The 16,998-nt window shown below is 34.5% G+C and overlaps 1 protein-coding gene across 3 annotated transcripts in view; it reads left to right on the forward strand.

Moving 5' to 3' along the window:
* GALNTL6 (polypeptide N-acetylgalactosaminyltransferase like 6) overlaps positions 1-16,998 on the forward strand; it is a 1,198,528-nt gene that overhangs the window by 388,041 nt on the left and 793,489 nt on the right. For all 3 annotated transcript variants that reach the window (XM_056113868.1, XM_056113867.1, XM_056113866.1), the window contains exon 3: positions 7,246-7,354. In XM_056113868.1, coding sequence (XP_055969843.1) covers positions 7,246-7,354 — 109 coding nt within the window. The remainder of the gene's footprint in view (positions 1-7,245; positions 7,355-16,998) is intronic.

Raw genomic sequence — 16,998 nt, forward strand, 5'->3', positions numbered from 1 at the left:
CCATAAAATAGTATCCTTCAGTCTAGATATTTGGGATAGCACTCTCCCCAAATCTAAGAAAATTAATTTCATGTATTATTTCTCATAATTTTCAAATAAGATACAATTTCAGTTATAAAGTTTATAGTTATAAAGAGTTTGGTTATGTAAACATTAACCATAATGACCTATTTCATCATACCTAAATTTTATGATATCAAGGGGTAAACAGGGCTCAATCTTTTATCTTTATTTTGTTGTACATTCCAGAAGAGTTCTCACACCTAGTTTGGTTGAATCTATGTTCAGGTAAGAGTTTGCATACTAGAATCAACTATACTTTCTTATACATTTGCCTCCTTTAGCCTAATATATTGGCCTTTTATTTGTTTGGGTATTTATAAAAGAATAATAATTTATTCCAGTTTCTTTAGAAAAAGTGTAATTGTCCTTTCATTGTATTGTAAACAAATTAGTAAAGGGAAGTACATTCATTTATTTGTCTATTTTATACCCATACTCCCCGCCCCCAGACATCTTTTCTGGATCCGCTTCCCACCTCATTTGTGTATTAGGTCTGAATGATATAGTCTACATTTTTGTTATCAGTCTTACATGTTATAGTTTCATCTCTAATATTTCTATTGCTTCTCTGTTTCTGCTTTTTTCTCATGTCTTCCCTTCTGTTGCTTTTTTTTCTTTCTTTCTTTTTTTTTTTTTTTTGGCTAGTTCTTATTTCGACCTTCCTTTTCCAATTAATTATTCCATCATGACTCCTATCACAATTTTATTTTTCAATAAGGCAATCCAATTCTCTAAACATCTTTCTTTATAACTTTTAGTTTCTACTAAGTAACTTTTCTTTAATAGTCTTTCAGAAATTAAATGCAGATATTTCTATATAAGCTTTCCTTGGGGTTTTGTGCCACCACTGTTTTCTTCAAGCTTATTCTCTTTTGCTTATTTTGGTCTTTGAATTTTAGTTAAGGCTCTCTCAAATGTCACAGTATCTTTGGCTGAATTTCCCTATACGTGAGCAAAATAGTGACAATTCTTTCATGATGTTTCCTGTGTAGCATAGATATCGCTAGACAGTTGCTGGCTGGGTGCTTAGGAGCCAGTCTCCAGATGTCTTTTGATTCCACTTCTCCAAATAGGACTGTATGTCTCTCATTTCTAAGTGGTAAAAAGTAATGTGGTCACTTCTTGAAAGGTTATTGAGGAAACAGCCTTGGTTAACCCTGATGATCATATGGCTAAATTCCTTGTTATTAACTGATATCTAGTAGCAACTAAATCTACTTTTCTGATTCAGACTTCAGTTCTATGTGGGAGGGGAGTATATCAGTTGTTGTTTAGAATTACCTGGTAGCTGAAATTAAGGAGAAAATACAGGAAAATCTAATTTACCTGTGTTAAAAGTGGATTTCTTTTCATTGCACTTTTAACTTCATTCTCATGAATAGCAGATATCTTCATTTTCAGATGTTTTCAAAGCTCAATGACAATATTTTTCCCAACTAGTAAGTCTCGACCATTTACTAAAGTTAATACTGTTCTAACTTTTATAGAGTTTCTGGTGAAAATGAAAATCAACCCTTGTCTGAAATCTGCAACGTATTAACAGTTGTTAAGAACTTTCTACACTAAGTTTGACAAAATAAAGCAACTAGGACACACTTGAAAACCAAAAATTATTGCATGTTTGAAGTTTACATAACGATTTCCTCCATTTTTATGTTAATTTATGCTAGAAATTCTGTATTTTTCTATGAAAGTGATGTTGAGAAGCTGGTGTTATTTCATCAGAGTCGAGGATTTTGATTAGTGTTGTATGGCTGAGATAAAGTATCTTCTATAGATTCTAAAGTTAATTGATTAGAGTTTTTAATTCATAGATGAGTATTGATAAAATTTCTAATTATAACATCAGCATCAATTATAAAAAAAGAATGAGTTTGTTATAATGTTAGCTATTAAATTCTCATAATTTGTTTTTCCATTTTCTTTTATTTAATGTATTATTTAAATTTTTCTTTAAATTGTTTGTGCTATGTTTTTCAATTTTATTATTATCTATAGCATTTATAAACTCTTTATATTTCTTATATTTATTTTCCCATGTTTTTTTTCTGAAAGTATCATTATTCTGAAAGTGATAAGTGATCATTATTATGAACTATGATGATCCCTTTAAATATATGGATAGTAGCAAAACTGAAAGTTAAACAGTTTCTTTGCTTTTAACTTAATCACTTAATCACTTAATCCCCGTTATTCATCGATTTATTTGAGCGGGTGCCAGTAACGTCTCCATTCATCCCGGTTGCGTGCTAGCATAGCCCAATGGTATCTGTTCGTTCTAGGAACATGCAGAGCCTCAAACCGATCATTTAGGGTCTTGACGAAGAAGTCTGACCATCTTATAGGTGGGCGTCCACGTGATCTTTTGATGTCCCGTGGAATCCAATCAGTAATGTCTCTAGTCCAGCGGTTGTCTGTAAACCTCATTACGTGTCCAGCCCATCTGATTTTTGATGTCTTGGCAAATGAGACAGCGTCCCTGATTCTTGAGCGTTGACGAAGATCAGAACTCCGGATTCTATCTCTCATTTGAGTGAATCGTGATATTCCAAGCATAGTTCTTTCGATTCCTCTTTGAGAGACCCGAATAGCTTTCTCATCCTGTTTTCGTAGGGTCCAGGTCTCTGAGGCATATGTTAATGCAGGAAGAATAGTGGAATCAAAGAGATGTGCTCATAGCTGGAGGTTCTTTGTCCTTTTAGTTATTTCTTCAATGCTCTTGAAGGCATTTCAAGCCGCTCTCTTCCTCCTGCGCAACTCAGGTGCCAGGTCATTCATCATGTTGATTTCTCGACCTAGGTATATATAACTGTTGCATTCGGAGATGGTGGTTCTGTTGAGAGCGAATGGAGAGTCAGGAACAAGGCTGTTTCTCATAAACATTGTCTTCGTAAGATTCAGCTGTAGTCCTATCTTTCCACACTCACGGTCAAAGTCGGCCAGCATTTGTGCCGCTTGGCTGATGTTTGGTGTTATTAGAATGATGTCATCAGCAAAGCGGAGGTGGTGTAGTTGCCGACCATCTATCTTCACTCCCATGTTTTCCCATTCTAGTTGTCGCATGATGTTCTCAAGGGTGGCACTGAAGAGTTTTGGTGAAATGGTATCACCCTGCCGAACCCCTCTCTTGATATGGATGATTACTTCTTTGTAGAATGGTGAGATCTTGGTAGTGAATCCGCAATAGAGCTCACGAAGGATACTGCTGTATTGAGTTTGTACGCCCTGATTGGCTAGGGCTTCCATGACCACTTCCATCTCAACAGAATCAAAGGCCTTCTTTAAATCAATGAACGTTAGACAGAGCGGCATCTTGAACTCCCGAGATACCTCAATGAGCTTGGTTATTGTGTGGATATGGTCGATGGTACTGAATCCTTTTCGGGATCCGGCTTGTTCACATGGTTATCCTTCATCTAGTGTTTTGCTAATCCTATTCAGGATGACTCGAGTGAATAGTTTGTAGATGACAGACAATAGGTAGATTGGGCGATAGTTACCAATGTCGTGGATGTCTCCTTTCTTGTATAGTAGTACAGTCCTGCTGGTTTTCCATTGGGATGGAACCTTGCATTTAGACAGGTAGCATGTGAAGAGTCGAGCCAATGTATTGATGAGTACTGATGGTAAGTTCTTCAGGTGTTCAGGTCTGATCTTGTCTGGGCCAGGTGCTCTTTGTTTCTTTACCGACGAGATGGCATGTTGGGATTTCAGAAGGGAGAACATTGGGAACGACATATCCATCATGTGGTATGTGGTATGTGGGCAAGTGGATGTGGCTATTAAAGAGATCTGAGTAGAAGTCATGAATAATCTTCTCCATTGCCCTTCTGGAATATGTGATAGATCCATCATGATGTCGGAGGGCAGTCATCTTGGTTTTGTAGTTGGTGAAGGACAGGCGGGCATTACGAATGTTTTTCCCAGCTTCTGCTGCATCTACCAGAACTGCTGCTCTCCTGTTTTTGAGGTCATCCTTGATGGCTTCTCTGCACTGTTTTGCCAGTTCGGATGTTCGCTTGTGGTTGCCTGAGGCATGTGCCAAGCCACGTTGGCGAATAAGTTCAAGAGTGTTCGAAGAAAGACGGTTTTTTGTGGTTATCTCTCTCTTGGCATTCCTTGCACAATCATGGAGGTGCTGAATCATTTGATCGTATTCCTCATCAATGTTGTCAATGACGGCATCTTCCCATGTTGCCGCAATAGAGCCAAAGAGCTCCCAGTTGGTGGTTGTTCTGGGAGTCCTCTTCTTAAACCTTGCATTCTTTTCTCCTCGTTCTGTGAGGTAGAATTTTGCACGAAGAAGATGGTGGTCTGATCCCGTTTGGAATTTTGGGACAACAGCAACATCGGTTAGGCAAAACCGCCGATTGAATATGATGTGGTCTATTTCATTGTGGAACCGTCCATCGGGAGACTCCCATGTCCAACGTTTAGATTCAGCCTTTTGGAATTGTGAGTTACCATGGAAGGTTTTGGTTGACATGATGAACTCAGACAGTCTGTCACCCTGTTCGTTCCATTCCAGGCCATGGGTTCCGATGTGGAGTTCATCGACTGATCTTCTTGGTCCTATCTTGGCATTAAAATCACCGACAATGATCTTGTAGAAGGTGTGATCTTCTTTATAGAACTTCTCCAGCTCCATGTAGAATTTCTCAGTTTCTCTTTCACCATAACTGGATGTTGGTACATAGACAACAAAGATAGAAACTGCTGGTAGTGAGCCACATTTATTCAAGTGTAATCGTCCGATTCGGGTTGTTAGACATTCAAATGAATCAATGCTCGTGACTAAGTTTGTGTTGACAAGGATACCGACACCACCGACGCCTCTGTTATCACATGTTCCAAGGAACAGTTCTTCTCCAGTGTCGAAAACAGCATGATGGGACTGATGTCTTCTCGTTTCGTTCAGACCAATGATGTCGTACTTGATCTTTCGCGCTTGTACCATAAGGTCTTCAATGGATGCAGCAGATGCCAGCGTACGAGCATTAAAAGTACAGACAATCATTTTTGTTTTTCTGCATTTTGGCAGCCTATGTCTGCCTTGGTGTTTTATCAGCCTCTCCTTCCATATCCTTCTCGACTCTGCATATTCAGGGTTAGGGAAATGAGATCCATTTATTACTGGATTTGGCATATCAATTTGGTCTATTTGGCATAGACCACGGATAGCTTGCCAGGCTCTGCTGTGTGGGTTGGATATTTAAGGTACCCTGAAAACTTAGAGAAAAGTAAATAAATAGTCGCGCAGCTACCATTTAAAAATATTTAGACTACTTTAATCATTTGAAAATAAATGGCTCATTTTTAGAACATAGAGGTTGACTTAACAGAGATATTTTTCACATATATATATAGTAGCATCATCTCAAATTAAGGAAATAAAAAATTATTTGCTGGTATTTAGAATAATTAAATTGAACTTACCCATATTTATCTTACCTAAGTAAAACTAAGATAACTATGAGTTTTATGATTCCAACATTATTTAGAGCTGCATAGTATTCCATTATGTATATATAACACATCATTATAGTCCATTTATCTGTAGTTGGATACCTTGGTGATCCCATAAATTATCTATTGCACTATACTAAATGCTGTAATGAATAATGGTTTGCACGTGTCATTTTTTATGAATGATTTTATATCCAGTGATAGATGTCCCAGAGTGGAATTGTTGGGTCAGATGGCAGCTCAATTCTAAGTTTTTGGAGAACTCATGAAGTTTTCCACAGAGTTGGAACCATACAACATTCCTCCAAGTTCCTGATGAGAGTTCCTTTTTCAACATATGCCCATGGACACAGATTGTCCCTACTATTTCTCTCTCTCTCTCTCTCTCTCTCTCTCTCTCTCTCTCTCTCTCTCTCTCTCTCTCTCTCTCTCTCTCTTTCTCTCTCTCTCTCTTTGCTTTTTTGGGTACACCCAGCAATGCACAGGGATTACTCCTGGCTTTGCACTCAGGAATTACTCGTGGAGGTGCTCAGTGGACCATATGAAACGATGAGAATTGAACCCAGTTTGGCCATGTGCAAGGCAAATGCCCTACCCACTGTACTATCACTCCATCCCCCCTACTTTTTTTAATATGTACCATTCTTACTGGTGGAAATGGTATCTTGTAATTTTGATTTGGATTTCCCTAATGCTAAGACCATAATGAACATTTTTTTCAAGTGCTTCTTGGCCATATGCCTGTTTTCCTCTGAGACGTGTTTATTCATTTTTTCTCCCCATATTTGGATTGGATTTAATATTTTTTGATGTTTGTAATTGCTTTATATGTGGAATATCAGCCCTTTATATGATCTGTTGAATTAAAATATTTTTTCCATTTAGTTAGCTATCTTTTTGTTTTAGTTCATGTTTCTTTTGCCATGTAAAAACTCTTTAATATGATATAGCCCCATTTGTTTATTTTTTCTTCTGTTGCCTTTGCCAGTGGCATCATGTCATTGAAGACACCATCGAGGTCCAAATCTTCTAGTGATTCCTTATGTTTTTCTCAATGTACTTTATAGTTTTTAGTTGGCTCTCAATATCTTTTATCGAGTTCGATTTGATTTTTGTGTAAGATGTGAGATATGTATCCAGCCTTGAGTTTCTATGCCTGGTTATCCAGTTTCCCCATTCAGCTTCTTAATGATATTTCCCAGCCATGTTCTACTTTTGGGTACCATAAAAGAATCTGTATTCAATGAAGTACCTGTTGAGCAACTATTGATTGCTTACTTGATACTATTATCATCATATTATTTGAATATAGTATATTAAAATTAATAAAGTTATTGTAATAACAAGCAAAAATAATGCCAATTTAATAACAAGTCGGTAGAATTACCAGGATGTACACTTTGGATGAATAAACTGGTGTTTATGCTATGAGATATATTTGGTTATGCATAAAATAATGTGTATGGATGAACTAAAGTAGGAAATGGTAGAAAGTTTGGGTAACATAGGATTCCATATTAAAAGCTAAAAATGTTTTTAAATGTGTATTAGAATTATTGCTAGACATAATCTTTGTTTTACATATAGTTTTAAGTATACTGAATGTATACTTCAGCAAATGTTCTGCGATTACCCAGTATGTGTGTAGCTTTTCATACCCACATGTAAAAGGAAATGCCTCCTGTTTTATGCTCTGAATACTTTCCTTTTCCACAGACATTTCCACTGGGCCTGGGAGATGGGCAATTCTATTCATGGACAGATGGTTTGAGAAGAAAGGACTGGCATGACTATGAAAGCATCCAGAAAGAGGCTATGCGCTCAGGTATGAAGTTCAATATCAGCCAACGTGCTGCTTTCCTTACTATAGTTCATCATCTGTCACTTATACTAATTAGTATTTCTGCTACACATCAGAAGGTATGTCTCATGAGGAGGTCTTCATTAAAGTTGTATGGATCTACAGGGCTTTATATTCCATACTAATCTTCAATAATTTCTAGGGGTATCCTAGGATGGGACAGGGAGTTGTCACTAGGAAAGATACGTCTCATGTCAGATTCAATAATTAACTAAGTTCTAAGCCATACAAGACTTTGAGAAGATGCCATGATTCTAGAAAGTGTCAAGGGCTAAAGCAAGTTGGTATATCATAGAAACTGGATACTTGAACTAGTCATTCTTACATAGAAATAAAGTAAAATCAAGTAGGGCACCTTGGGTGCTTTGAAATTAAAGGCTTGAATTCTAAATATACAAAACATGTAACTTCTTGGAAAAGGTGTTAAAGGAAACAAAGCCTGGAAAGAATAAATATTTCGATTGTTGGAAAGGGGAATGAAAAGAAAATAACATTAGAAGCACAGTGAAAGGAGGTATATATTCTATTTATTTCACCAGTGGAACTCTTTCTTTCATCATGGGAATATAATAGAATTAAGAGAGATATTGTTTCCTGAAGGGCTGGAGTGATAGCACAGCGGGTAGGGCATTTTCCTTGCACACGGCTGACCCGGGTTTGATTCCTCCATCCCTCTCAGAGAGCCCGGCAAGCTACTGAGAGTACCCTGTCCACATGGCAGAGCCTGACAAGCTCCCTATGGCATATTTGATATGCCAACAACAGTAATAAGTCTCACAATGGAGACGTTACTGGTGTCCGCTGGAGCAAATCAATGAACAACGGGAGGACAGTGTTACAGTGTTATTGTTTACTGAAGAATATGTGGACAGCTCTAAGACAGTACCTTCCTGGTCAGAGGGTAAGGGCTGTAAGTCAGTTTTGCTCATAACTTGTCCCATAAGCCAAATGAGATTGAGGGGGCTTCAACCATTAAATTTCCCATTGGAAATGGCTCATATGAAATTGTGCAGGGCTGTGAAATATTTTGAGCTCCAAGTCAGGTGTGGTTGATTTAGTTATAGATTTTTCTATTTTCTTTGTTCATATATTTTTTCAAAATAACATTTTCCAAATATTTTTTTTTCTAATTCACTTTTCCCCTTGTACTAAATTCAGTAAAAACGGTTCTTACTGTTCTCTGTTCTTTAACTTTGTCCAGTGCTGTACCTTACAACTCTTCTCAGAAAGCTTTTCTAGTCTTTTGGATCTTTCACTGTAAATGTGCAATAGCACTATGTTTATCTAATTAATTATGATAATTAATCTTGGGTACCATAAAAAATGTGTATTTAACAAAGTACCTGATTAGCAGTTACTGATTGGTTACTTAATACTATCATTACCAGATTATTAGAATATAGTTAATTTAAATTAATAAATTAAATTGAAATCACAATTAAAAACAAAGCCAATTTGGCACCAAAATTCGTAGAATAACCAGTATATACATTTTGGACAAATGAAACAGCATGTATACTAAGAGATACATTCTCTAAATATATTTTTAATCTATTAAAATTAATAAATAAATCTATTTCTTTTTCTCACCACTAGCTTAAAATGTTCACATCATCTAACTAGTGCCTACACAAGTTAGACATAAAATGATAATAAAAGAGCAAAAATCTGTTGAAGATTTTCAACAGATTGGCTTGTCTTGGGTGCTAGACATATGTGTTTTATTTAAACCTCTTACTTAATACCTCCAGTAGTTTTGTACTGATATTAGTATCTTCAGCATGTAAAAAGATAAACAAAGAAAGAAAAAGAGAAGCAAATAGAACTGAGTCTTTTATAATTTGTTAAGTATTTTCCAAGGTCAAACAACTAATAATTGGCTGAACTAGATTAAAAGACAGATCTTCCGCTTCATTACTTCCTTCTCTCCAACACCAAATGCTAGGGTAATCTAAAAAAGTGACAAGAGCACATATGGGCTAAAGACACGACTGGGTCCACAGACTAGTTTGCCCGTCCATGAATTACAGAAGTGGCAAATCAGTTTATGTCCCTGATAATCTACTTTGCAGAATAGCTGTGAAGATTAAAGATAATAGGCTTACACATTTAGTCAATTCAAATTAACTTAATGAGAATTGTAGTTATTAATTCACATGAGATTCTTCAACTTGATTTTCTACATGCACCCTTTACTTGTACCTATGTTTCTTTTTTTTTAATTTTTATTAGTGAGACACCATGAGGTACCTATGTTTTTTATATCAAGTCTATTATATCGTATTTGTTTTGCTTCGTTCCACCCTTTCTGCTTCTTGGATAAATAGATCTTTCATGTCCTCATCCTTAATGTAGTTAAAGAAATTGACCTACAACAAATTGATAATGTATCAAGTTTTCGAAAGTGTAAGTTTTATAATGTTTTTTTTTTTAATTTTGTAATTTTGCGAGGGGGGGTGTATGACATGTGGGTATGGTCAGAAATGCTTTCCACAACTGAGCAGCATTGCCTAAACTGTTTGATTTTTAACCACACCAAGCAGTGTTTGGGGCTTCCTCCTGACTCTGCATTCAGGGATTACTCCTGGTGAAGTTGAGAGCCCCATATAGGGTGCAGGGATTGAACCCCAGAAAGCTGCATACCAAGCAGCTTATTATCTCTCCAGCCCTCTATAGAGCATTTAAACATACATTATGTTTCACACTTTGAAGATTTATGAAGAGATTTGTATATGACAAATGCAATAGACTATATTATTTAAAATGTGTAATATAAATAAGTGACTGCACATATGCACAGTTATGGACTCAAATCTTCATTGACAACATCTAAGCTAAGAAAAAGAATTCATTGTGCTCTTCTATCCCCACAACTTCAAAAACATGTGCTTACTCTTTTTGTTTCTCTGTAGGTTTTTCTTTTCCTAAACAAATATAATTGTCTTTTGTCTTTGAACTTCGAAAAAGAGAACATATCGCATGACTTTTTGATATGTTTCATGTCTCTCATGTCAAGCTGATTCATTTTTCATTCTCGTTTTTGTTTTATATATTATTTATTTAAAGGTTTTTTAACTTGAGATAGGGGCAGAAATTTCCCAAGGAAGATATTTAGTAGTTGATTTTGTATGTCTAAGGAATTTGCACTTCACTTATATCTCATAGCTGTTTACCAAAGGTAATAAAACAATTTTTTTCTAATCAGTAATTGATGGAATACCTTCTGATCCATATTCACTTAAATGGTTAATTTTGATTATTTCCTAATTTGGTGAATGATAGAATATCTCAATTTAACTTTCATCTGCATCTCAGTTATCTTTATATATCTGATTTGTATGAGTATGTGTGTGTGTGTGTGTTTGTGTATGTGTGTGCTTGTTGTCTATTTGTGTTTCTTTTTAAAATCCTCCTCACTTTCTACTTCTAATTTTTGGATTATTTCTATTCCTTATTTATCTACAGCATTCTCTGAATTTATTTTGAATAATTAAATTTTGTGGTATATATGGTGCAAAGGTCTGGAGCAATAGCACAGAGGATAGGGTGCTTGTCTTGCACGCAGCCGACCCAGTTGAGCTGAGTTCAATTCCTCCAACCCTCTCGGAGAGCCTGGCAAGCTACTGAGAGTATCTCGCCCACACAGCAAAGCCTGGCAAGCTACCCATAATGTATTCGATATGCCAAACACAGTAACAGCAAGTCTCACAATGTTACAGGGCCTGCTGGAGCAAATCGATGAGCAACGGGAGGACAGTAGCAGTGACAGTGACAGTGATGGTGCAAAGTATTAGAATATGTAGACTATTAAAAAAATTGTATGTATTGTTTTAGTAATGGAAGTTATTAATTTCAATATTCAAATTTGAATTTTTTTTTTAAAGATAGCTCCATCTCGCCTGCACGGCAAAGCCTGGCAAGCTACCAGTGACGTATTCGATATGCCAAACACAATAACAAGTCTCACCAATGTTACTGGGCCCGCTCCAGCAAATCAATGAAGAACGGGAGGACAGTGACAGTGACAGTGACAGTTCCTACTGACATGCTATATTGTATTTTTAAAATTTAATACTTTATTTTCACATTTAGGTCATTAATCCAACTGATCTTCATATTATTTGACTTGATTTTTGAGTTCATAGATCATTTTTTTATTTGGCAGTTTTTTGTGGCTGTGTTCAGAACATAAGTTTTGTTCTGTGCTAGGGGATCACTCCTGGCAGTGCATAGTACCATACTATCTCTTCTCCAATTTTATTATTTCTCCTCAGGTGTCTAATACTGTATTATAAAATATGTGCTTCTACCACTAATTGGAAGTGTTAGCTATACTGTAAATTAGATTTTAATATTTGTTTTCTTTCTGATTTTTAGTTTAGTTCTTTGATTAGAAATGTGTGAGGCATATCATTATATGAATGAACCATATTTTTATAATAGTTACCACTATTTGACAAAATTCATTCATACTGAATTATGTGACTTCTTTGGAAGTGTATTGTCATTCAATACATTACACCTTTCACAAAATTGATATTAACATGTCAAATTACACATTCATAGATGTATAAAAATTATGGATTTTAGAATTGTATTGAGTCTGTTGACAAATTAAGGGATAATTGTCAATTTTCCATAATAAATAGACCATTTCATGATACACTAATGTATTTGCAGCATATTGTTTATATTTCGGAGTGTGCTTATAATCTCACTCCCATATTTGCTATCATTTACATAAAACTAAAACCATTCTACTACCTTAATGTATGGATTGGATGGAAAGGTTTGAGCATCTCAGGCCTTACTTCTGGTTCCAGTTATTCATAGTGGTGTCAGGGGACCAAATGTAGTGCCAAGGATCAAACCTGGGTCAGTTGTGTTCAAGGAAAACATTTTATCTCTTACGCTATTTCTTTGACATTGAAATATTTTATTGAAATTCCATGCGTTTTAGAAGAGGAATCAAGAAATGTTAATTATATTTTAATTAGGGTATGAATTTAGAGAACTTTCAAACTCCTCTATGACACATCCATTTGGTTTTAGGTTAGTTTTAATTTTTAATGTAGATATTAACAATACTTGTCAGTCATATAAGTGTTTTTTTTAATTAAAACATTTTTCTATACCTATAGCAGCATTTATTTCATCATTGAATTTGCTAAGAACTACATCCTACTGCTGAACGCTATACATTAGGACTACCCTTAATTTGATATAATTCTGATTAAAAGTTAAATATCTGTATTAGGACTTTATCTGTATCTATATAGTTCATTAAATATACTTGATCATATTTACTAAGCTTTCAAGATACTAACCTACTGAGAAAGTTATGAATTTGTATATAGTTCACAGAACATGCTCATAAGTTAGTGTCTGATATAAAACTTTTTCTTAGTAATAGACTATCTTGTTCCTTATATTCCATATAAATTCTCAGATGTGACATTGCTAACATAATTCCAAATTTGAAAATGAAATAAAATAAACCTTGAGCCTTCTGGATATGTTTTTTGGTGGGGTTTGTGAATTATTTTATACATGAATTTTTATTTTATCAAAACTTTTGTTTGTATGCATCTTTTGAAATATTTTTTCTCCTTTAACTTGTTATACAGATAAATTATTTATTTTCCAATGGAAATCAAGCTTGCAATTCTGAAATTAATTTGTTCTTATATTTATTACTGTCCTGGTGCTAATATTTTATTCAACATTTTTCTATCTTTATTCATGAGTGAATATTGGCTACAAATTCTTCTTTCTCCTAATTCCTTGCCAAATTTTGAAATGTAATTATAACTTCACAAAATGACTGAAATAATGTTAGTTCTTTTTTTCTATACATATTCAAACTATCTAATTATTAATCATTTTAGAAATCTGCTGTGTTATGGAACTACTGGATGTAAATTTTTCTTGGCAAAAAGATTCTTAACAGCTGGATTAGCTTTTTTTAAATTTTAATTATTTTGTTTATTTTGTTTTGGGACCATTCTTGCCATTGCTCAGGGCTTCCTCCTGGTTCTGTGCTCAGGGATCACTCCTGACATTGCTCAGGGAACCTTACACAGTTTTATACAGTTTTAGTACTAGTTGATTTCCTCTCTCTTGGAATTAATTGATTGTTTTCTAGCAATTTTGACCTTATAAATGTTTAAAAATTTGATCAGACTGTTGTCCTAAAGAGTTCACACTGCCTTCATTGCTTAAAATTTTGTTAATTATTTTCTTGATATCTGTATCTTCTGATTTTCGCTGTCATGCCAGAAATTAGTTTTATTCTTTTAATAAACAATGTTTTACTTTGCATCATCTATTATATATTCTCATTTTATATATTTATGTGCAATTTATTTTGAGTTATTTCATATTTTATAAATTAGATTTATAGCTGGGCTGTAGCAATAGCAGAGTGGGTAGGGCATTTCCCTTGCACGCGGGCGACTGGGCTGACCTGGGTGTGATTCCTCCATCCCTCTCAGAGAGCCCAGCAAGCTACCAAGACTATCTCTCCCGCACAGCAAAGCCTGGCAAGCTACCCGTAATGTATTCGATATGCCAAACATAGTAACAAGTCTCACAATTGAGACGTTACTGGGCCCCCTGGAGAAAATCAATGAACAAGGGAGGACAGTGACAGTGACAGATTTATAGCTCTTTATTTTCTACTTTTCTTCTATGTAGAGTAAAAAAATTTGGGGGGCTCTAAATTTTCCTCTACCTACCACTGCCCTCTGTCCAGGGATTTATAACTGTTTATGTTCTTGTTTCTTATATTTTAGTTATATTTTGAAATATTTAAGTGACTTAATGAATATAATATTTTGATTATAAATAAAGTACCTTGAGGCAGATGAGTAAAGGTATGTCTTGTGATAGTGTTTTTCTGTCATCTTATTGACACCTAGATTTCTCTTTTTTCAATTTTTCATGAATTGCTGATTAACTCAGTCATAGCTTAATCTGATTTTTTTCCTAACTGTGCTTTATACTATTACATTGTGTTTAGATAGCTTTATGGCATTTGAAGTTTTGTGGGTGTGTGGTGCCTGGGATTACATACAGAGTTTCACACAAGAGAAACTTATTTTCAGCTACTGACCTACATTCTCAAACCCCTTATGAGAAAACATTGACACTAGATTTTATCTTTTATTAATTTACAGTCTTTCTGAGTTATATTACTGTATACTAATATTGGAAAATCATGCTTAATGAAGCATCATTTGAATCATTTATTTAGTTAATTGAAATAACTAAAGCACAGACTCCTTTGATGTAGTATGGAAAACAATACATAAAATTATATTAACTTTTTATTCAATTTGTGTTGTTTACAGTTCATTATTCAATAGAGTTTCTCTAATAACTAAAAGGTATTTCATAGATATTTATCTATAAAGATTTTCAAAATGCTGCTAATATATTTCTAAAATAAAAATCAATGCTGCCTATGACATTTTCCTGAACTATGGATCTGATCACTTGTGTATGTACTGAACATTGAGAAGAATATGCAATTAGTTTCTTAATTATTATGCACTGCTTTCTCATTATAATAGTGTTCTTTGCTAAATAGTAAAAACATACTTTGAAAGAGGCACAGTTAGTGAGGTACATATGTATGTCTGCTTGTGCATTCTGTGTGTACATGTACTTATGAACTTCTCATTAAGTCCATGCTGTTTTTCTAGAGCTCTATTTTTAATAATAAAACATAAAAATTTGTCTTGTCCAACCCTCATTTCAAATTAAATAAAAAATATTTTTACTGTGCTCACTATTGCTTTTTGGATGTCAGAATGAATTCACAAGCTATGGAAAAATCTGTTTTTGTCACTTTTATTTGATTAAATTTGATGTTATATTCTTATAATCATAATCAATCATGTACTCCCCTGAGTGTCTCAGTAATCCATACACTATATATATTTTATTGTTAGTTACTGCTTCATTTATCCACTTTTTCAACGACCTTTAAATGCCATAATATCTCAACTACTGCTCTGAAATCTGGAAGAAATATTCATGGAAATTATTTGTACTGGTACTTAAAAATCAAGCACTGTAGTTAGGGTAGTTTAGTTGTTTTTGTTGTTATTACTTGTTTCGGTTTGGACCACACCTTTCTGTGCTCAGAACTAGCTGATGGTCCTTCACTAAGGCATCACTCCTGGTAGTGCTCAAAAGATCCTGTGCAGTGCTAGAAATTGAACCAGGATGGCTATGTGCAAGGCAAGTGCCTTACCTTCTGTACTATCTCTTTGTCTCACTCTCCACTGTTATTTACCCCATAGAAATTCATATTATGATCATTAGTCGATCTTGTCTAGAGTATATGAGTGACCTCCTAAACTAATTTACTTCCCCCCCCCCATAATTTGCTCTTCAAATAGCAACCCAAGGATGTCATATAAACATAATAACAATTAGATCATTTCTATCCTTTGCTCAAAAGCTCACGAATATGAATATCAGCTTTTAAGTTAAATCTAATTTAATGATTAAAAAATCCAAGATGATCTATCTCTTATTCTTATGATTATCATTTAGTCTCTCCACTAGCCACTCTCATCCATTTGGTCTCCTCAAGCGTATTGTATTGAACATGTTCCAGAACTTTCCATTGGCCCTTCCCATTGACTGGAATATTTATGTCATATCCTCACAGCCTACTGTTCCTTCTAATAAGGTCACCAGACTGTCAAGTGTCTGTTAATGCAGGTTTGTCAGTCATCACTTACATTTTTTTTAACTTTTGTTACTTCCTACAGCAGTGGTTTTTATTTGTACTTCATAATACACCTCTTGAAAGTTTAAAATTTTATGATTGCCTTAACTATAACAATTGCCCTAAGATTTCATGTTATATTACCTTGATTCATTTTAATTTATTTTTTTAAGAATGACTCATCTATATGTATTGCAAAAGTATCACGGAAACCTGCCGTGACATGATTGCTCTTTTTTCCCTTATGGAGATTGCATCCCAATTCCCTTTAAACCTCATGATCTAAACTAATAAGGATTCATACTAATTGCTGTGAATTCCCAAAGCAAAACATCTAAGGGGTATGAATTAAAAGACTGTTTCAATGGTGGGAATGAACCATACTTTACAATGATTAACAATAAACTTCCCTAAGTTTCTTTAAACAACAGCTCACTTTAGTGCTGATCAGGGACCCATTTTGCTCTTAAATATCTTTATTGTACATAATTGAACAAGATTTCCAGCCAAACAAAACGGAAAATCGAAATGTGCTCTTTTTGGGAGACACTGAAACTACTTTTGTTTCAGATTTTTTAAAAAATTATAATTTTGTTTTAACAAAAATGTGGCACATTGTCTTCTTTTATTGATGCCTTTTGCCTCTTTAAAAAAGAATCTAGCATCTTTTTTATTACTACCCACAATGAGTATTAGTTATTGTCATAGTTCAGGTATTTTTATACATCTACAGTCTGCTCCTAATAAATTTTATAATGTGACTTGTTCAGAGGTGCTCGACTTTGGGAAGTAGTACCAAAATAACATTTATTATTTTTAATTATATTAAGATTAACTTTTAATGAAATATTTCCTTTGACAGTCA

Source organism: Sorex fumeus, unplaced genomic scaffold (genome assembly GCF_029834395.1).
Source record: "Sorex fumeus unplaced genomic scaffold, SorFum_2.1 ptg000024l, whole genome shotgun sequence".
In the NCBI taxonomy this organism is placed as follows: Eukaryota; Metazoa; Chordata; class Mammalia; order Eulipotyphla; family Soricidae; genus Sorex; species Sorex fumeus.